Source organism: Telmatherina bonti, assembly GCF_933228915.1.
Source record: "Telmatherina bonti genome assembly, chromosome: 14".
Classification (NCBI taxonomy): domain Eukaryota; kingdom Metazoa; phylum Chordata; class Actinopteri; order Atheriniformes; family Telmatherinidae; genus Telmatherina; species Telmatherina bonti.
The window spans coordinates 10,706,484-10,729,668 of NC_136612.1; the positions used below are offsets into that span (position 1 = coordinate 10,706,484).

Sequence of the window (23,185 nt, forward strand, 5' to 3'; positions counted from 1 at the left end):
ATTTAAGTTGCCTTTTATTATTCCTTAAATGTAAAGACATAAAAGAGACAACCTGCTTTTAACCCTTAAAACTCCATTTATTGCTATTTTATGTCCGCCTGATCTATTACTGCATGAATAACCTCAACACTTTCACACACAGTCAAGCAACATCTTGAACATCTGAACATCTTTTTTTTCAGGGCAACCTGGGCAATCATAACATGGATTCTAAAATGATGCCACATGGATGGATCAATAGTTATATGAGTATAAAAAAAACCAAACAGAAATTCATTCATTCAGTCATTTTCTGAACCGCTTAATCCAATTCAGGGTCGCGGGGAAGCTGGAGCCTATCCCCGCTGGCTCTGGGCGACAGGCAGGATACACCCTGGACAGCTCGCCAGTCCATCGCAGGGCCAAACAGATATTGAATGTCACAAAATTTAATTAAAAACAAGATATAGATCAACAATGTGGAAGTTTTTTTATTTATAAATGTTTCTCTCAGGGCTTGGCAATCAGGAGAAAAAGAGCCCAACTTTCTAACAGAAACAAAACCAAAATTATTTACATTTTACATTTTTTTTCTATTAGTTTTTCCTCTCAATTCTTGAGTCACTTGTGCCACTTCAGTTTCTGTCTGGAACAAGACAGAAGGCTACATCTCACACTTCCAGGGGATGAACTGTTGGACCTGCCTGTTTTTTGTATTACCTTTTTGAAAAAGTAAAAAAAACCTTTTTGTATTACTTTGGTTTCAATACTGTAAGGTAACTATTTCAACTCACGCTGATCTTCAGCTGGTCGGATTGAATGTCTCCGTCATAAAAACAAAGGAGGAAATCTGAGCATCTGATTGGTCAAGAGACTGACAGGAAATCATCAGTGTTTACATCTAGCTTCAATATGGAGGTCCGTCAACATAAATTACACATTTTTAATAACAAAATGTAAGGAATCGCGTACATATAGCGGTAGAATTCACATGCAAAGTTCACGGAAAAAAAAACGCCGCACTTAACAGCTGGATTGAAAACCTTGTCGAAAGGCTGGAATTGTCGCTAGCTCACGATAGATCACCCAAAGAGTGTGCTTGTGTTAGCAATTTTCCCTATTAAAGCTTCGTTGTGTGGTTCCTGAGACATTTAGCAGTGTTTGCGCCGTCGCTTTAGATCGGCGTCAAACCAGACGAATACTGACAGTTAAAGGTACAGTGTGTAAAATTTAGCTCCATCTAGTGGCTGAAATTGGAGATTGCAATCAGGTCAACTCCCCGAAATTCTCCCAAATAGTGATTTTTTTTTGTTTGTTTGTTTATTTATTGTTTATTCGCACAAAAAAAAAAAAAACAATACCACAAGATAGGCATAAAAAATAAGATAATGTGAATACAGTGCAGGAAGAGTCAAAAAGCCAAACTGGTTTATTTAAAACCTCCCCCAAAAAAACAATCAAACAGTTTAAAACCTGATAACAGAAACAAACAAACAATGACTTTAGTTTCAGTGAAACATAAAAGAGCAATATTAGGATGGGATGCTTTCTATTCTAAATGGGAAAGAAACTCTGGAGGATGAAGATCCTCAGACTGACGTGTATAAATGAACACATGAGTTTGGTTAAAATAAGCATTAAACAGTTTAGGAACGTTACCTTTGGGTTGACAAAGTAAATTCCATGAATAACTATGTAAAAAATAATGTTATCATATTGAAATGTGAGAAGAATCTCTTCGAGTCATGTCTTCTTCTTGCTCGCAGGTGGCCTGATGTGCCAAAGAGGAAGCGGAAGAACAGTCAGTGTTCGGTGAAGAGCATGTCTGGTAAGAACTCTTCATCTTCGCCCTCTTCCTCTCTCCTTGTTGTTTCTGCCAAATCCAAACAAGCAAGCAATTACAATTCAGATCAGGTTCCCAGTGAGACGCTCCGGCTTTTGATGTGCTGGAGGATTTGGCCAGTTATCAGAGTGGCCCGTCACCCCACAGCTGGCTTCCCGGAGCCTTCATTGGTTTTACTTCGTCATTAACATGATAATCTCGTCCTCCTCATTTTATATTTCCCCCTGGAAGCTTTGCTGTGCAGCGTATCGCTCACCTCCATGACATTTGTTGGATCTAAATCTGGTGACGGGGCTTTTAGGTTCAGGCCTGCCAAACTGGAAAAAACTCACAGCTGCAGACGTCATTTCTACGCATCCAATTCTGTAATGAATCCTTCCTGGATTCACTTTTTAAAAAAAGGTGCATCAGAATAAATGAAAGGCTTTTTGTTGCTGCGTAGATGATGTGAAACATTCAGTTGTTGTACGGATTTCTTTAAAAACTCATTCTTCATGCATTGCTGATACCTAAAAATATGTGCAACAAAACTGCATTATTTACATTAGTTTTATTATCTCAGTAATAGACTTTTAATTAATGCATTAACTGAATTTAATGGAAAATGAGACGATTTTTAGCTCGACTAGCTAACAAGCATTTATTCAATTTTTCCATTATTAAAGAAGAAGATAAAAACTACAAAAGATTTTAACAGGAAGAAACAGAAATAATGTGTAGAAATAAGTCAAACATAGGCAAGGCCAGTTTATTTGTACAGCACCTTTCATGTAGAAGACAATTCAATGTGCTTTACATGAAACATTAAAAGCATTACAGAAAAAAAAGCATAAAAGAAAATACAAATAACAAAATCACAATAAAATCATGAATTATATTAAAATAATAAAAAGCAGAATTAATTAAAAGTTACTGTGCAGATGTTGTGTATAGGCGCATGAGAAAAGAAATGTTTTTAACCTGGATTTAAAATCTCCACTTGCAGTAAATAAATACAGAATATTTCTGCTTTAAATGAGCAGAAATATCTTGTCAGCCTTACAAGACCTTGAAACACAAACACTGTTTTTACTGGTAACACTTCTTCTAATATGTTTGTGATGCTCAAAACTGGTATTTTCTGCTCAAAAGTAGTTTTTTGATGCATATCTTCCAATGTCATCCTCGTTTCAAGTGTGTAGGTGGAGAAAAGTCTTGTGGATCAGCTTTTTCCAAACTGGCGGTCCAGACCCCAAAGAGATCTGAAGATGATTTCAGGTGTCAGCCGATCTCTGTAAAAACACATAACTAGCAAATAAAACTGGGATTCTTATCAGAGCCGTTGAACCGAACATCTCAGTGTCAAGAGATTCATCTGTGGAATTAACTTGGGCATTTATCTGAAAAAAAAAAAACAAGTTATTACTTGTGTTATGAAAAAAAAAAAACCCAGTTTGGCAGAAATAGCTGCTTCTAAACACAAAATGTTTCGTCCCTCCATCGTCCTCACAGCGGAGTCTGGCAGAACAAAATTTCACAAGAATTAGTTCAAGTTCAAGTTTATTTATATATCACATTTTTTGCAACAGCAGCCGCCCAAAGAGCTGAACAATAAAGCAACAAACAGTCCATGATTTTAACGAATCTCTGCTCAGTGAAAATAAATCAAATCTAGACTGAAAAAGTGGAGACTTGGGACCAGAGATGGACTGGACAGGTCTGATGTGATGGGGAAGGATATTCCACAGCTTCAGACCAGCAGCAGAGAAATCGCTCACCCGATTCCACCTTCAGTAAGAACTGTGAAGAAGAGCTCAGAGTCCTCGCTGGTAGAGTTACTGCTGGTGTGCTAAACACCACTGCATGGAAAATCCTGCAAATCTCAATTGTATGTTTCAAAATATTTCTTGCATTTTGTAAAAAAAACAACAAAAAAAACAAAACTGTCCTGGAAAGGCATCTTGTGATCATTTTAACAGCATAGAATAAATAGACATTATAAAGCAGAGTTCCAATTCAATAATAATACATCATATATCAAATAAATAAATCACATTTTGGCTAATCTCACCAATTACATCATCAATCTACTTAAAATAGAAAAATAAAAGCATATAAAAAAAAAAAAGAAAAGCATTTAGCTTGTAAAATTGATGCTATCTAACAAAGTGAGAGGTGACAATCAGAGGAAGCTGAGTTGAAAACAGGACAGATTTATTACAACACTATAAAATGTTAAATTTAAAGTATAATAAATAAAAAAATAAATCACTTTTCCCCAGTACTATTTTGATCCAGCTCTTAGTTTTGTGTGTCCAGAGTAAGCTGACACTTTCCAGTTCCAAGGATCCTGATTTTCTCTTCGCTGCAGCTTCATAAGAAGATCAGCTAAATAAATCTTCCCCCTGGAGTGCTTGTCGCCCCTCTACTTCCCAGAAACCCTCCCATGCATGCCTTCTATTGTTTACTGGTTCAAATGCTTTGACTTGCATGTGTATAAAGATGAGCTTAGTGGTGGGGGGGGGGCTTTAGCATATATGTCAGTGTCTTAAAGTGTGCATATTTACAACAAGACGGCTCTGAGGTCAGAGATTTAAAGATTGCATACATGCATGTCAAGGTTAGTTTGAAGAATCCAAATCCGACAGGGGTTATAAACCCCATAAAAGCCAGCATGACACCAGGTCTGCCTGCAGAAAACATGGCATTCCTGAATCACAGTCTTTTGGGAGCCTCTGCTTCACTGAGGCCTGTGTGATAACGCTCGGCGCCCTCCCTCCCTGTCCTTCTTCACCCCTCATCACCACCCTCACTCTTACCCACTCCCCCCCTTGTTCCTTTTCATGTCAAACTCAACACCCTCACTGCCTGCCCTCATTTATGCTCCTTATTCACCCCTCTCCCTCCCCATCCTGTTCTCCTCTTCCTCCACCTGCTCCTCCTCTCCTTTAGCTCTTAGCGTCTCTGTTCCAGGGTACATCCCCAGCTACCTGGAGAAGGACGAGCCATGCGTGGTGTGTGGGGACAAGGCCACAGGGTACCACTACCGCTGCATTACCTGTGAGGGTTGCAAGGTATGGACTCTCCGTTGCTATGGTGCTAAATTGTCTGTGACACAGGAGGGAGCGCTGTGTGAGCACAAGGAAGAGTAATGATGGGTATGCTTGTGTATATTCTGAGTTATCTATGTTCTGTTCGTCATAAGTATTTGATGAAAAAATGCAACTGGACTTTCTTTCGCCCTTGAAGACCTCAAATCCTCACTCATTCAGAAGTGTCAATTCTGAAAAACTAATAGAAAGAACCAAGAAAACTCCAAGTCTCAGAGGATGGATGATACCAAGGGCTCGGGCTGGGCGATATGACGATATATACCGTTTGGACAACAGAAATGTCTGTTGTTTCATATGTGGCTCTATCGTTTACGCCACGATAAGGTGCTTTACTGCAGTGTTTTATGTCAAGATGTGCATGCCGCAATATAACTGATGAGCTTTGTAATAAAATGAAGAGAAATTTCTGTCGCATTGATGGGGTTTGGATATAAAAAAGACCGACATCGAACCGACAGCAGACTAACTCACAGTTCCAACAACGAACTCCGACACAACTAACTCATTTTATCATCTGTGTAAGAATCAGGATAAAGAATACAGAATAAAGAACAGAGTCAACAAGAAAAGTGGTAGCGAAAGCTCTCATAATAAACACTGCAACAGGCTTTTAGCCGTGAAACGTCATGCGGCCCCCGCAGATGGAAGGAGATCACTGCTGCCGTTGCCAACTGATGGCTGACACAACCTTACACAAACAATTTTATATCGTTATGTACATCGTTATGGGGATATAAGATGAGCTATATCAGGATATGAGATTTTGGTCATATCGCTCAGCCCTACCAAGGACGATACTCATGAGATCCGATGACCCACCAACTCATAGTGCCAAAAACTGTCTTTGGATGTGCTCTTGTGTTGTCAAAAGCAAAAAAGTCATTTTAATTATTTCAAGAGGTAAGATTACTGGACTTTATTTTTACTCTTCACAGAACCTGGAAGCTCAAAAGAAAGCTGTAGGTTCTTGGCTTGTTGGATTGCTAAGTTTATTAAGTTATTGGATTGTTGGTTCACTTGATCATTGATTTGTTTACTCGTTAGATTGTTTGGTCATTGGGCTGTTGGATTCTTGGGCGGTTCGGTTGTTATTGATTGGATTGACAGGTGACTGGGTTATTGGGCCCATGAGATGTTGGATTGTTAGAGTGTCAACTTGTTGGGTTGTTTGGTTGTTGTATTGTTGGGTCATTTGGTCATTAGGTTGTTGAGCTGTTGGGTTATTGGGTTATTGGGTCAGTATATCACAACAGTGTGGTCATTGACCTCATCCATCCTGAGTCTTTGTGTTTTTGCCGGTACAGATTTTATTTTTATCCTGACCAGTCAGGTAAAAGCAAATAACCATTTTGATTGTAGTTTGTTGGGCTGTTGGGTCCTTGGACTGCAAGGTTGTTAACTTCTTGGGTTGTCTAGTTTTCCAGGTATTTGGTTGTTCGGGTATTGAATGAGTAAATCACAAAAGTGTAGTATTAGCATTTTCCATCCACTAAGTCTCAGGGTTGTTGCCAGTTCTGATTTGTCTTGGTTCTCTGAACCAGTCAGGTAAAACTGAATTGTTGGGTCATTGCGTTGTTGAGTCACTTGGTCACTGAATCGTTGGCTTGTTGGGCTGTTAGGTTGTTGGACCATTCTGGTTGGTTGTTAAATTGTTTGTTGGATTGTTGGTGTCATGGTTCTGACTTTGTGTGTCTTTGGTTCTTGTTTCCTGTTTTATTTTAAAGTAGTAATTTCTGTCCAGCCTTGTTTCTGATTCATTAAGTTCACCTGGACTAAATTAGCTTATCAATCACACCTATGTCTTGTTCTGTTTCTGTCTGTGTTGATACCACTTGGTTTCTTTTTTGTAGTGCTGGTTCCCTGTATGTAGTCTCTTGTGATGTCCCCTTTCAGTCTTTCATTTAGTAAACATTTGGATTAAATCTTGTTTCCTGCATCTGGTCTGCCTCTTGCCTCTCTGTTTCTGCATTTGGGTCCCCACACATCCAGAAACCGTGACAGTTGGATTGTTAGGTTGTAGTGTTGCCTGGCTATTGAGTCGTTTGATGAGTAACCAAATACCCAGTTCAGTCGAGCAGTGAAACATCTAAAATCCAGTTGGCTTTTTTCTTCATGTGATAAAAATGATTGTATAGCAACTTTTCTCCCGATTTGGAGGAACAAACCTTCTAAGAACAAAGAAATAAGACATCAAGATGAAAGAGATATAAACTCTACATAAATAAATGAACACACCTGTAATCACAAATGCAGGAGTTAGGTAACAATCATGTGACTTATAATTAGCCAGAGTGCAGGAACATGGTTATAAAATTATTTCTCCATCACGGCTTCACATCAGAAAGAGTCAGCAGGTAATCTCAAAGCTCTGTGAGACAAAGATGGAGCTGAAACAGAAAGATTGGCTAAAAATAAGCTGCTGTATTCAGGCGGCAGAGAGCGAGACATACTACCACTAATCAGGGAGCTACTAGTGGTTTCCATGTCTCGCTTTGGCAAACAGATGGATATGTGCTTTTGACTTGACACAGAGGTTATCAGTGGAAATCAGAGTTTTTACAAAAGTCATTTAATAAAAGTCAGCTACAAGGCGCCTCAGTGAACCAAAGTTATTTTTGGACACTTTCACATATTAAATCAGCATCGGGTCTGTCAGTTTAAGAGCTCCGTCTGCGTGGCAGTTCAGCATAGCAAGACTCGCCACGATTGCAGCTGTCTAGTGCAATTCCTACTTATTTTTTACATCGACTCCTTATGATCTTTTTTCCAATCAACAGGAAATGTTTTTCTCTTTGGGGTCGTCTAGTTTTCCATGTTTGTCAACTACTGCCTTCTTCTGCACTGTTAAACTATGACTTGATAGTTCTGAAGCACAGAGGTGGGAGTGTCATGATTACAGGATATTCATTTTTTGTAAAAGCACAGTAACTTCCTATAAATATGCCAAAATACTGTCAAATTGACATGTTATCTTAATGAGCTTGGAAAAAGTAAATATTCCATTTTCATAAAAATCTAAAGCATTCAGCTTTGAAGATAAAAAACAACAACAAATGTCTAAAGAAAAAGATAAGTTGTCATTTCTAATTCCAAATTTTTGGAAACTGTTAATGTTTGGAAAAATAAAAGAAAACAAAATTTAGTGATTTAAAAAAAATCTTCAATTCAACATATGATTACAGTTATATAGAAAATATGCCTAGAATAGTATCAGTTGGCAGCAAAAATGTGCCAATAGTGCTGAAAAAAATACTAAATGAACAACTGAATGAACACATTGCCAACATTTCATATAACTGGGTATGTAAAGAGCACCTTAGCGAGGTAGAGTCTCTCAGAAGTGAAGCTGTCTGCAAAAATGTGTCCTCCAACCAAAGATATTCATTAATTTGGGATATGAATTATATAATATTATTTATTAACTTCATTTTGAAAAATATGCAGCATCATTATGACGTACATCATATCAAATAACAACCAACAATCATAACAGAAACAAAAAATCAAGGAGAAATATTAAAAGGAAATATCTAAAGAACTACAACAGACAAAACAGAAAAGGGATATCAAGCATTTAGCAGACCCCAAATGATACAGTCACCATGTGATGCCACCCATTTAATCTGTTTATTTAATCCTAATCAGACCACAAGAACACTTAATTGGTTCATTTGATTTTGTGGTTACGCTGTTATGTCATTACGAATTCTCTGAGTCTTTAACTCCTTTCATTTTATCCCCCTCACTCTGTGTTTACTTGTCTTTGTCCTTCTCTTCCATCTCTTCAGGGTTTCTTCCGCAGGACCATCCAGAAAAACCTCCACCCGGCGTACTCCTGTAAATATGAAGGCTGTTGCGTCATCGACAAAATCACCCGCAACCAGTGCCAGCTGTGCAGATTCAGGAAGTGCATCGCGGTGGGCATGGCGATGGACTGTGAGTCATCTGAGGCTTGTGACTTACAGTCATGTGAAAAAGAAAGAACACACACCATCAATTCCACGTATTCATGTATCCAGACATAAAAAATTATCCTCCGGTCTTTTCCACAACTTCTACAACGGATATAAATACATCCTCAGATGAACAACTTGTGACACATTAAAGAGTTTCATTATTCACTGAGCAGAAATCTGAAGTAAATCCAGAAGCAGTTGGTGCAAAACTTTACTACACTCTCATGTAGGAGTTTGGTCATTTTTTTTAATACTTGGTTCAAATGCAAAAAGCATCACAGGAAAGGTTTTCATTGCTTTTTTGCCTTGTAACAAGCAGATACGGTCAGCCAGCTGTGTTGAAGCAGGGAAACATCTATATGGAACAAGGTAGTGGGCCTCAGGGAGTAAGAAAGGAGAAGTCTTTTGCACACCGTTGCTTTGGTTGGTTGGTTTCTGGGCAGCTCTCTGAAGTTCGCCCCTCAGCATTCAGTCCAGCTGAGGTCTGGACTCTTTATCGCGTCAACGCTTTTCCATCCATTTTTCTGAGTCATTGTCCTGAACCAGTTTCAGCCAAGCCTGATGTGTCTGACAGATCGACTCACATTTGACTGTAGAATACTTTGATTAACAGAATCCATGGTCCACTCAGCAACTGCAAGATGTCCAGGTCTGTAGCTGTAGAACCAGCCCAGACCATCAACCCTCCACCACCGTGCTTAACAGTTGGTATGAGGTGTCTCTCATGTTCCTGAGGTCCTTTGGTTTACGCCAACGTCCTGCCATGTTGTATTTAAAGAGCAACCCTGCAACTCTTCCAAACACGCTACACTTGTTCAGTCTTCTGCTAATTCTCCTGCAGTGAAAGGAAATCCAGTTCTGTTCTGGTGTTGCCGGACCTCAGCTCTGCAGTGGATAAAGGACTTTGTACCTCCGCCAGGGAGGTTATGTTTTTACCGGCTTTATCTGTTTGTCTATTTGTGTTCAAGATAACTAAAACAGTTATGGACGGATTATCATGAAATTTTCAGGAGTTGTTGAAAGTGTAAAAAAGAAGAACTGATTAAATATTGGTGGTGATCCAGATCACTGTTTGAATCCAGGAACTTTTTAAAGGCCTCGGCGGATGTTTGCTTCTCTAGCTTAACATTCGGTTGACAGACGAAAGCAGCGTGTTGGAATATCAGGAACAGCCAGTGGATGGTTCTGGTCATATCGTCGACACGGATCCTTTTCAGTCCGTGTTTGCGGCTTCAATCCTCTGAACGCTTGTCTCCAGGCGTTCCTCAGGGTTCTGTTCTGGGTCCCAGTGCTTTTTGCCTCATACATGCGTCTTCTGGGTCATGTGATAAGAACTTTCACTCGTGTATCCAACTACTACTATGTGGATGACGTTCCATAACACATTTCTTTTAGCCTCTTCCTCACTCAGCACCTTCTGTCGTGATTACTGGAAACTGAGCGGCTTTTTTGGGCAGAAATAAAAACATACTATCTACTGTCTTCAAGGTAAATTTGCTCCAACAAGTAACACATTTATTTGTATAATTTTTTATAGCAATTTCACATATCTCGGTTTTTATTTTGTGTTTTTAAACAAAGATTATGAACACAACTCTTTTTGTTGTAAAGGTATAATGGATTTATTTTGATAATGTCCTTTCAGACAGAAGGCAGAAGGTTTAATCTCTCCATCATATCACAATGCCCAGCAGCTTCTCTAAAGTATGAACCCTGACAACGTGCATAAAGTCCAGAAAAGACTGCATGGCTAACGTTCTGCAGCAAACAGACGAAACTGAGCTGTGTAACATCTGCTTTTAGTTATTACGGAATCTCTCAATTTGTTTTTAAGTTGGTTTGCTCTTTTTGAATTATTATTTTAATTATTTATTCTTAGATTTTTTTTAATATTTCATTATTTCCTAACATCAGGTTCAGAATCCACTTTAAGTGATTACTTTCAGAGCTTCACGTGGTCAAGGTCCTGTTTATGTCAAAGCTCTGCTGCAGCGTTCCCATAGCAACAGGACTCTAAGATCCGCTGCTCAGGCTTAGTTTTTTGTCATTTGTTGAGACTCGCAACAAAAGGTGATGGTGCGTTTCAGGTTAAAGATGTGGACTGCAGGCCTTGTGTTGCAATGTTGATTTTTATTTTCAGTGTAAGTTGTGATGCGTTGCATGTTCCTCGTGTGTTCCTGTTTTTATTCATGTGAAGCACTCTGTGACATTTGCTTTTGAAAAGCATATAAATAAAACTGACCTGCTGTCAAGCCGTGTTGAGGCTGACATGTAGCTTTTGGGATTTTAACAGAGATTGTGGACCATCTGACTTTTTTGTGAACTTGCTGGGACGTCTGCTGATGAGAAGATTAACGGCTGTCTTGAATGTTTTCCACTTAAATAACGTTCTGACTGCAGAATGACTGGCTCGAAATAGTTCATCATGTTCTTATAACCTTCCCTTTATCGAGTTCATTCATTCATTTATTCATTTTGTTCACCAATTAGTCCAGTTAAAGGTCACAGGAGAGCTGGAGTCTATCCTAGCAATCACCTGGACAGGTCGCCAGTCCGTCACAGGGAGATTATGGGTTGTCATACCTAAGGTCGTTGCTGATGTCTTTCCTCTCTGGTATTGTGTTAAAACAAACCTGAAAGCTTCAGATCAGCAGCTTCCCAAGCGTTTGAGCTCACACTGGTGATGGCCAGTAAGCAGAGTCTGATCAGCCTGGTAGATTCCTTCCCTCTGGGTTCCTGCGGAAGCCGTAAGAACTCTGCTTCTGCATTTAGCATCATTTTTAGTTGTTTATCCAAGGTTGCATTTATTCACTTTGAAGATCTAATAAGGCCCGTAAGAAAGCCTGATTTATAAAATCTCCAAACTGATAAAGTGTGAACCGTCTTCTTCACATGACTGTTTGTCTCTGAAGTCTTTATTAGTTTGTTTGCTTCATTAAACAATAATGATAATAAAGTGAATTAGATTTATATTGCTCTGAAAGTGCTTCCATTTGATCCATCACTCATCCACCTCTGATTCATTGGTAGTTATGATAAGCTTCATGTGTAGCCACAGCTACTCTGGGTGCAGGCGGATGGAAACGTGGAGGCCGATCAGCAAGCACCACTGAAACATTCAGACACCATCGACGTTGACTTATTAAAGTCAGAAGAAAGAGAAGAAAATTGTAATAAAATCCAGGGTCATGAATTTAGTTGAAGGTTCATTCATTCATTCATTCATTATCCTAAACTCTTAGTCCAATGAAGGGTCGCGGGGAAGCTGGAGCCTATCCTAGCAGTCTTTGGGCGAAAGGCAGGGTACGCCCCGGACAGCTCGCCAGTCCATCGCAGGGCTAGTTGAATGTTAAAATACAAATAACCTAAAATAAAATCTGAATGAGCTTAATGCAGGATCAGCCAGAGATACAATGACATCAGGGGTGTCCAAAGTCGGTCCTCGAAGGCTGCTGTCCTGCAGGTTTTCCATGTATCCCTGCTCCAACACACCTGGCTTCCATCAAATGGATCCAACAACCAATGAAGTTCTACACGATGACTGATTCATTTGAGTCAGGACTATTTATAGAGTCCTTTAACCATAAAACTGCACATGCGATCACACGACATAGCATAAGAAGTAGGTTCACCAGCTCAACAACCATTTGGCATCTTGAGCAGCAGCCTCTTTTCGTCACTGCTACCGTGAGCTTCTGCATCTGTAGCTCCTCCATAATTGTGCAGCGGCTGTGTGTTAGCACAAACTCTCTCCTCCTGCCCCTCAGTGGTGTTGGACGACAGCAAGCGCGTGGCCAAACGGCGCCTGATCGAGGAGAACCGAGAGCGGCGGAGGAGGGAAGAGATGGTCCGGACGCTGCAGCTGAGGCCGGAGCCGGACACAGCGGAGTGGGAGCTGATCCAGATGGTGACCGAGGCCCACCGACACACCAACGCCCAGGGATCCAGCTGGAAACAGAAGCGCAAGTTCCTGGTAGGTTTCTAGATGTAGACAAACAGGCTTACACGTGATACATTTGCAGAGATTTACATCATCCAGAAGGAAAAAAAGTGTTTTAAATTTGCTCCTCTGCATCATAACCAACGTATTGACTTCATCTTCTGGATTGTTATTCTAGGACGTTTCCCCCAGGTTGTACAGGAAGATTTTTCAACCTAAAAACTGAACTACTTCATCAGAAAAGTCAACTTGTTTTCACCTTTGGCAATAAATAGAAATGACAGTTTCCAGGCAACCATTTTGTAAAATCTGAGGCATTCAAGTAAAACACCATTTATGAAGATTGGTGAAAGTAAAAGTGAAGGACACCAACGTGCTGAGGGTGATTGTGTTTTTGGAGATTGTTGGCTGAGCCAATCACAGCGCAGTGACGGTTGTTACTGCCCTGGTGAGCCCAATAACTCTTTCAGTTCATCATTATCTGCGCAAAAATCCAATAACGAAGATGTGATTTCGTCAAGTTTTGGATAGCCTGACTCTTTATGTGAAGGTCTTCTAAATATAGTGTGTTTTTCTGTTGACAATGCAGCATCAGGACATGGTTCTGTTGCTGTATTTATGTCATCTTGATTAATAATACCCTGTTAACGACCATCAAGCTCCCCTCTAGTGGTTCATAAAGCCTCTATGTTTGCGTAAAGCTGTTTCCTGCCTGTTCAGACTCTCAAGCTCCCATTTCCTCACAGTGGACACAAACCTGCAGACTTTTGGAAAAATTTTCTCACTGACTTGAATATTTTTATACAAAAATACTTTATTGTGATCAGCTGCATGTGTTCTATTTCTGTTTTTATTGTAGATTAAAGGCTCATTTATGCTCCCTATCGTACGTGAATGGGGACATCCTTGTCAAATGTTGCTGCCCTCGTGCTTCAATGCGTCTTTTATGTTGCCATAGTTGTTAGGTCAGTTTTTCCACTAGGGGGCAGTGCTGAGTAAGACTCCACCTCTGCATTATTACAGTGGTTGCTAGCGGTAATGCGCTGCCATGAAGTTTTTTAAAACCATCAAAAAACACCAGTTCAATTCAATTCAATTCAGCTTTATTTGTATAGAGCCACTTCACAACAATGTTGTCACAGGACGCTTTACATACACATCATTTCAAGCCAATTCATACATAGCCTATAATAAACACCAAGTGATTGCATCGAATCATGACTTCGATCCAATCCCCCATCCTGAGCTGCATGAGGCGACAGTGGGAAGGAAAAAACTCCCCTTTAACAGGAAGAAGAAGAAGAATTAAACCACAAAGTTTTGGGCTGTATCTCTTCAGGTGCTTTTTATTTGGTGGTTTCTACATAGTTTTCTTCATGTTCTTCTTCTTCTTCTGTGGTTTGTTCCTTTCGTTGGTTGCATTTCAGCTGTACAACTTAACACTGCCCCATGATTTCCAATGATATTGCTCCATTTCCTGTGTCACGACCGACGCGGAAGGCCAACAATGAGGGAAGGCCATGCTGTTTATACACAAAGATGTATTTTATAAAAGAAAGAACTTAAATTATGTGTATGCACCGTGTAAACGTGGAATTCAGTGGTGTAAAGTGGTTGCAAGTCAGTGTCTGAACAAACCAACAAACCAAGCTGTGAGCTGAGAGAGAACGAGAACAAACAGCCCACAGCCCTATATAGGCAGGTGCGCTACAGCCAGGCGCTCTGATGACTGGGACCGCCCATAGCACACCTACCCACAAATAAAGAAAAACATAGTTAGGGCCGTCACACCTGCAGATACCTAAGCCCCTTGAAAACTAACTACCTTATGCATGTAAACAATGCAGGAGACAGACGAAGCTGTCCGTTTGTCTGCATATCCATGTTCCATGACAATAAATGTGTTTTAAACTTTCCTCTAAACTCACATCAGCTTGTCTTGATCTGCTGTAAGGCTCCTCTTGGTTTATACTGACTTCTAACCATTTATATTCCTATAGTGTATCATTACATGCATGATGTCTTGTCTCCAGCCAGATGATATAGGCCAGGGTCCGATGGCGCCTACCCCAGATGGAGATAAGGTTGACCTGGAGGCCTTCAGCGAGTTTACCAAGATCGTGACTCCTGCCATTACTCGCGTCGTTGACTTTGCCAAGAAACTGCCCATGTTTTCCGAGGTAGGAGGCAAAATGCAGGTTTAGAAAAGCAGAAAGACAAGATGACTTCATCTGGTTTTTTCCATATGTATGGAAAGGTTTGGAAAGATCAAGATGCCTGATTTATTTGGGGGTGGGGGCGTGGGTAAATCCTGCATTGCAGCTAAACCATTTTGCATATGAAAATAACATGATTTAGAAAAAGAAAACGTTTTCTATACAGAGATTCTATATTAACACACTCTGAAGAAGGATTTATTTGCAGTGGTTTTCCTTGATCGAGTGTCACTTGTCCTGAACTTTATGCTGAAAATTACATATTGTTGCTGGATAATTCAGTCTTAGTTCATGCAGAGTTTAAAGCTATGAAACCCAATGTGTATGTTGAACCAATTTAATTAAACTGCATGAAGGTATAAAACTGGTTTTGATTGGAGTTTGTCTATTTTGCCAGTAGGGGGCAGCAGAGATGGACTTGAACCACTTTATTGGAAAACATTACAATAAAACACTTTTCTGCAGTAAAATGTTGTTGGGTTTTTTTTTCTAATAGATTAATTGTTAAGCGCAGACTTCATGACGAAAGTTATTATTTACTAATGAGCAACTGTGTCTGATTTAAATAACGCTCTTTTTATTTCCTTTTTTTCCAGCTGCCTTGTGAAGACCAGATCATCCTGCTGAAGGGCTGCTGCATGGAGATCATGTCGCTTCGCGCCGCCGTACGCTACGATCCCGAAAGCGAGACGCTGACACTAAACGGCGAGATGGCGGTGAAACGTGAGCAGCTGAAAAACGGCGGCTTGGGTGTAGTGTCAGACGCCATCTTTGATCTGGGCAAGAGCCTGGCGCAGTTCAACTTGGATGACTCGGAAGTGGCGCTGATGCAGGCCATTCTGCTGATGAGCTCGGGTGAGAAATAAATAATGTGCTAAGTTATAACGCTGATAAAAACAACTCAGAATTCAATTTATTTACCTTTATTATTCAGAGGCTCAGCTGAAAAGGATTTACATGCCTTAAAAAAAGGAAAACACTTCTTTCCCTGTCACTGTAGCCGTGGCCCTGTTCCGGGTCTACGCACTTTGAAGTGCAGATACATGGGCTAAATAGTGGCGTATATATAAAATATATACACACATGTATAAATAAAGTCAACCACACTTCTGTGAAATGGAACTGTCCACTTAGGGAGCAATACTGGTTGACAATCAGTTCCACATGCTGTTGTGCAAATGGAATAGACTAAAGATGGAAATTATAGACAATTGGCAAGACACAGCCAATAAAAGAGTTGTTCTGCAGGTGGTGACCACAGACCACTTCTCAGTTCCGATCCTTTCTGGCTGATGTTTTGGACCTGAATCCAGCTGAGAACATCTGGGACATCATGTCTCGCTCCATCCACCAACACCAAGTTCCACCACAGACTGTCCAGGAGTTGGTGGATGCTTTAGTCCAGGTCTGGGAGGAGATCCCTCAGGAGAACATCCACCGCCTCATCAGGAGCATGCCCAGGCGCTGTAGGGAGGCCATACAGGCACGCGGAGGCCACACACACTACTGAGCCTCATTTTGACTTGTTTAAAGGACATTACATCAAAGTTGGATCAGCCTGTAGTGTGTTTTTCCACTTTGAGTAGAACTCCAAATCCAGACCTCCATGGGTTGATATATTTTATTTTCATTGATCATTTTTGTGGGATTTTGTTGTCAGCACATTCAATTATGGAAAGAACAAAGTATTTAATAAAAATATTTCATTCATTCAGATCTACAACGTGTTACTTTAGAGTTTCCTTTATTTTTTTGAGCAGTTTATAACACATATGTGTGTGTATTTCAAATTCAACTTGACACACACAACTTGAAGTTCAGTTCTTTTTGCCACCATGGACAGACAGGCTAACAGACAAGCTGGGTCAGCAGTAATATCGGCTTGTAGCCTCTTTCATGACAACAAATGAAGTTAATTACACGTCTCCCCAGCATTATTTTGTTGCTGAAGTGAACATTAGCTTGACAGGGTGGTTGTCTGGCTGAGGAGAGCTCGTCTGGGTTGCTCCTTGTGATATTTCCCATTTAGACGCACACGTAAATTAAATCAAATGAAAATTTCTGGCTACTTTTTATTTAATTTCTTTTTAAATATGTGAACACACTTGGATAAACATCAGATAAGGATCTGCAGTTGCTCGGCAACAAGGGACTGGAGCACTATGAGTAATTTTCATATTCTGAGTAGACGTCTCATTTCACCATCGGTAAACAGCTTCAGTGTGTGCAGACTACGTAGGACACTCGGTAGCCTACGTAGTCTGCACGCTCTGAAATACGCAGACCCTGAATTGGGACACGGCTGCTGTGTCATTGCATAACTGCTTGTCTCCTTAAAGCGGCTCTATGACGCTATTCCTAGCTTTCTGAGCTTTCTACAGTGTTATAGTGTTTTTGCACACTCTTTAAGGATTGCTAAATGTCTCAGATGCGCTATGTGTGTTTTATAGCTGTGTTGCATCCTGCTGCAGTTGCTCGGCTCGTAGTTTTCGTCTTTCTGTCATTTTTGTAAAAAAACAGAGTTTTTAAAAGATTCCCTGCTTGTTTTATTGCTGTGTTGCTAAAATAATTCAAATTCGTTTTTATGGCATAATGACATTTATGTACATTCCTGGAGCCATTATTGCCCAGCAGTATGGGGAGAAACTACACTTCACAACTTATTTTTCTGGGAAACTGCATGACTTCACAGCAGCATTTCGCTTTATGGCGCCACATCACACTCCTGCAGCCGGACATAAACACACTTGCTGTTGGAGTTGAGGTTTGGAGTTTATTTTGGGAAGAGAGGAAAACAAAGATAACATGACAGAGCAATAGTTCAGACAACATCAGACTGACTTTTACTGTCGAGGGAGGTCTCAGAGAAGAGACAGGAAACAAAATGGATACTGAATTAAACATTGTCAGGGGATGCTTTACTGAAAAACCCCACAAAAAGTTAAGTATTGTTTCTATAACATGTGCTTCATTGCTTTGTGCACCTCCTTTCTATAGCCTCATTACAATGGCCAGAATATGACCTCAAATACACGTTGAAGAGGAAACGTCTGGTGTGGAGTTCAGATGCAAACTGAGGAGCAAGGAGGAGGACATTTTTACCACTACTTACAGTCATGATAAATATTAATCAGATAGAACAGATTGACCTGGAGCTTTAACAAGGTAACAGTAGGCATATCAGCAATACAGTATTGTGCATAAACCAGACTCCACCAGCGTGCTTTTCACAGCGTTTAGTGGGAAGTATGGAGGAAGGGTTGCTGGCTTGGAAATGTAGAATTTTCTTCAATACTCAGGTTGTTAATGTACATTTATGTGCAAAGACACAAAAGTTCCTATTGGCAAAGTCATCTCCAGTGCTGTCTTTGCTATCTTTGTTGCCCTGCAGTATGAGGAGAAATGCCACTTCACAACTTATTTTCCTGGGAAACTGCATGACTTCACAGCAGCCTTTTCGCTTTACGGCACCACATCACACATCACAGTAATGTTCCATTATTATTAACATTAGTAATATTAGAAGAACGGTGCATATTTGTGACATGACAGCACCAGAGTGTGAGAATTCCTCCTATCTAATGGTGTGCTAAATAAACACAAGCAACTTAGTAGTTGTTGTGCCTCCCTGTTTATGCATTTTATTCCCAGTACCAAAGACACGGAGAATCACTAACATGAAAATGTAATTATCTTGTTAGAGTGATGAGATGAGGTACAGAATGATACGTAACGCTGACAACACAGGAATTCACAGGTAGAATGCATGAGGCTAACAAGTTTGCCCCATTTTGGTTACCATATTTGAAGATGGCGATGCGACATTACGCCTCCTGTAGGCTGGTTTGCAACATATGTATTTCTAAATAACTAAAGCTACGAGAACGCTTTCGTTTGGATATCATAGTGATTAGACTTATAGAAATTAATGAAAACAATACTTGATTTTTGCTCCTAAAAAATTACTTTAACACTGTACTATAAACTAAGTACTGGCACTGGAGTTGATTTTGTGTTCTAGTCCATGCAGAGACCTACAGGACTAATGTCTGTGATGAAAAGAGACAAAAACAATCAAATCCTGGCAGATACCTTTTGGTATATCCACTATAATACAGTACAGAACAGTACAAATGTCTTTGCTAAACTCTCATGTTCTGTAAACAGTGTGAATGGGAATAATCTTGTTTAATCTGCCTTTAATCCTGCCTCTATATAACAGTGATTCCTGGACTGTGGCTTTGTGAAACGTGGCAGCAAAGACCTTCAGGCTGGATGGGTTGACAATAGAGACAAATAAGGATGTTTAATGCCTCCTGCATTCAAAACGGAATCATTTCTATAAACTACATTTGACTCACACAACCATGATTCGGTGGTTCAGCAGAAGTATTGTCTTCAATCAAATATTTAGCATCTTATTTTTTACACATAAGAATGTGATTTAAACTGGATTCCAGTTTAATAAACAGAGATCATCTCTGAAATCAAATGTCAAACAAAACAAAAGGTGTGAACTGTAGGAGATGATGGAGAATAGTATCTAACATGGAGATCAGTAGTGGCCCATCCACAATGTCGGCACGATGCACTCCTGGAGAAAAAAACAGAACAATGTTTTCCAGAAAACTTGACTTTGCACATCATCAGAAGTCCTTGACCAGATGCAGCCGTTATAACAGCCCATTAATCTGGTAAATTTCACACCATTTTTATTAATAACTCGAATGGAAGATATGCAGAAAATTAGTTGTAAGGTTGCGCGCTACGATACAACCAGGATAGCAGGGCTCCAGACTGACTTTTGTATTGGTTGCCCTCCCACATCTTTACATAGATGTCGTTCTATAATCAGGCCATGAGCAGCATGTCGCAGCTGTTCTCTGTGTCAAACTTCCATCAGGAAAACACGGCAACCCAACTGAAAATAAAAACTCTCCCAGAAAGCTAAATGTGGAAACATTTGCAGTCCAGCAAGGAGCAGCCGGAGTACTTCTGCTGCTCCGGTTTTGGTAGAGAACGTCATGTCCATCACAGCAACATCAGGCATGCTCCTGATGAGGCGGCGGATGTTCTCCTGAGGGATCTCTTCCCTGGCCTGGACTAAAGCATCCACCAACTTCTGGACAGTCTGTGGTGCAACTTGGCGTTGGTGGATGGAGCGAGACATGATGTCCCAGATGTGCTCAGCTGGATTCAGGTCTGGGGAACGGGTGGGCCGGTCCATAACATCAATGCCTTCATGTTGCAGGAACTGCTGACACACTCCAGACACATGAGGTCTAGCATTGTCTTGCATTAGGAGGAACCCAGGGCCAACCGCACCAGCATATGGTCCCACAAGGGGTCTGAGGATCTCATCTCGGTACCTAATGGCAGTCAGGCTACCTCTGGCGAGCACATGGAGGGCTGTGCGGCCCTCCAAAGAAATGCCACCCCACACCATTACTGACCCACTAACAAACTGGTCATGCTGGAGGATGTTGCAGGCAGCAGAACGTTCTCCACGGCGTCTCCAGACTCGGTCACGTCTGTCACATGTGCTCAGTGTGAACCTGCTTTCATGTGAAGAGCACAGGGCACTAGTGGTGAATTTGCCAATCTTGTTGTCCCTGGCAAATGCCAAACGTCCTGCACGGTGTTGGGCTGGAAGCACAACCCCCACCTGTGGACGTCAGGTCCTCATACCACCATCATGGAGTCTGTTTCTGACTGTTGGAGCAGACACATGCAAATCTGTGGCCTGCTGGAGCTCATTCTGCAGGGCTCTGGCAGTGCTCCTCCTGTTCCTCCTTGCACAAAAAAGGAGGTAGCGGTCCTGCTGCTGGGTTGTTGTTCTCCCACAGCCTCCTCCACGTCTCCTGATGTACAAGCCTGTCTCCTGGTAGCGCCTCCATGCTCTGGACACTACGCTGACCGACACAGCAAACCTTCTTGACACAGCTGGCATTGATGTGCCATCCTGGATGAGCTGCACTACCTGAGCCACTTGTGTGGGTTGTAGACTCATGCTACCACTAGAGTGAAAGCACCGCCGGCTTTTAAAAGTGACCAAAACATCAGAAAGCATCGGAACTGAGAAGTGGTCTGTGGTCACCACCTGCAGAACCACTCCTTTATTGGGTGTGTCTTGCCAATTGCCTATAATTTCCACTTGTTGTCTGTTCCATTTGCAAAACAGCAGGTGGAACTGATTGTCAATCAGTGTTGCTTTCTAAGTGGACAGTTCCATTTCACAGAAGTCTGGTTGACTTGGAGTTACATTGTGTAGTTTAAGTGTACCCTTTATTTTTTCGAGCAGTATATATACACTCACCCACTACTTTATCCTGTTCACCGAGTTGAGACCCCCTTTTTTCCTTACCAAAGGATTTGGGGATCATTTGGTTGATGGTTGTAAAATTCAAGTGAAAGCTATTTTAAGAAAATTCTAGTTCTGCTTATACTTTTAATCTACCTTCAAGATAGATCCCTAATAAGTCTCTAGATTTCCTTCAGAATCCTCGCTTATTTCAGCTCATATTCATTCCCCATATCTTTTAATATGCTTTTATTTCACAAAAATGAAAACTACCTTTGTGAAAAAGGTACAAGCTACATGCTAAACGTAACGCTAAGTCTTCATTCACCATTTTATCAGTTTCAGTTTCAGTTTGCAAATTAATACTGCATCATTTTTTAATATTTTGATGCTTTATTCTATATTTTCCTTTTTTCATTGTCTAATTTGTGCTAATCTGTATCTTTTCATTAGATATTTAATAGTGGCTTTGTTGTAAGTTGGATAAGTTGGATACCATTCTTGGACACTTCAAAGTGTTTTCTGAAGACAAACACACAGCTTTAATATAGCCTAAGACTTAATTATACAAGGATTAATTTCCTCCATTTAGGGACATGGTTGTGCCCCGACAAAAATGAACAGTCTTTAAGGTTTAGCGCTACAGTGACTCTTCATGATGAATAAGTTGGTTGGATTTCTTGCTTAGCCATTGTTGTTGGGTCGCTTCACTTAGTCGCTTCCATGTTACCCGTTTCACAATTATAAGTTAATTATAAGTTTGATTTATTTTGTGGCTTTCAAAGTATCCAACAACAACAAAGAAAATAACAAAAAATAAAATAAAAGATTTCTTCTAAGAGTCCAGGGTTGGGGCCGTTAGGAGAACAAATGTAAGAGAGATCCATACTGGAATCTCCATCCTGCAGAGGTTTGGAAACTGCTGTGAGTGCAAGAAAGCAAGACTGAGGCCGAGGATAGCAGCAGACAAGGCTGTTTGCATGGGTGAAGGAGATTGGACAGGTGCTCAGGGGTCACTGAGGGATTGATAGGTAAGAGTAAGGATCATAGACTATATATGAAAGATAGGCGGAGACTCCATGAGCGTTGAGCTGGATGATTGACACCTATCAAACTCTGACCTGCCTTTAGCTAAGAGCTAACCGAGCTAACCCAGAGCTAGCCAATTAATGGAGGTAAGCGGGCTAAAGATAAATCATGCTGTTAACCATCTAAAAACCACAATTGTTGTGCTACACTGCAATCTTGTAGCGGGATATCGAGTACCAATCAAAAGGACACGCCCCTTATTATGCCAAAGGCCAATGTTAAATTACTTCTAAATGGATGAGTCATTCTGGCCCGGAGTTACATGGCCTTTTTTCCTCGACCCACCCTATTATCCGAAAGTATCTCTGTTCTTATCCGTTATAAGGCTGCGCCGGTAAACTGGTTGCTGGGCCTGAGCTTAAGCTTGGTTCTGTATTACTCTTTTGTCATTAATGTTACATGTCTGTATGTCAAACTTTGGACGAGCTGGCTTGAACTCTGAATTTCCCCTCGGGGATGAATAAAGTATCTTTGATTTTATTTAATTTGATGGGTTAGAAAAAATTCACTCCCCCCTCAGTTGTCATGAAGGTAAACCTGATCTATTAAACCTAAAATGGATTTTTGAACCAGGCATGTTTATTTCTGCTGTAAACATGTTTATTTCTGCTGTGAAGTTGGTCTTTTTAACATGGGAGTCTATGGGGATTCGCTCTGTTTTGGAGCCCCTAGTGGATGAAGGGGAGACTGCAGTTTTTTGGCATTTCTGCCAAAAGTCTTCACTTTTAACCGCCAGAGGTTGCCACTAGGGAAGGATGTTATAAGTGAT

The 23,185-nt window shown here is 40.6% G+C and overlaps 1 protein-coding gene across 1 annotated transcript in view; it reads left to right on the plus strand.

Moving 5' to 3' along the window:
- The window catches only part of LOC306764927 (thyroid hormone receptor alpha), a gene marked incomplete at its 3' end in the record, with an annotated part of 81,936 nt that overhangs the window by 57,634 nt on the left and 1,117 nt on the right, over window positions 1-23,185 (plus strand). The window contains exons 3-8 of the mRNA XM_079252229.1: window positions 1,746-1,807; window positions 4,754-4,875; window positions 8,703-8,850; window positions 12,638-12,843; window positions 14,844-14,990; window positions 15,623-15,881. Of these exons, the coding sequence (XP_079108355.1) occupies window positions 1,746-1,807; window positions 4,754-4,875; window positions 8,703-8,850; window positions 12,638-12,843; window positions 14,844-14,990; window positions 15,623-15,881 (944 nt within the window). The remainder of the gene's footprint in view (window positions 1-1,745; window positions 1,808-4,753; window positions 4,876-8,702; window positions 8,851-12,637; window positions 12,844-14,843; window positions 14,991-15,622; window positions 15,882-23,185) is intronic.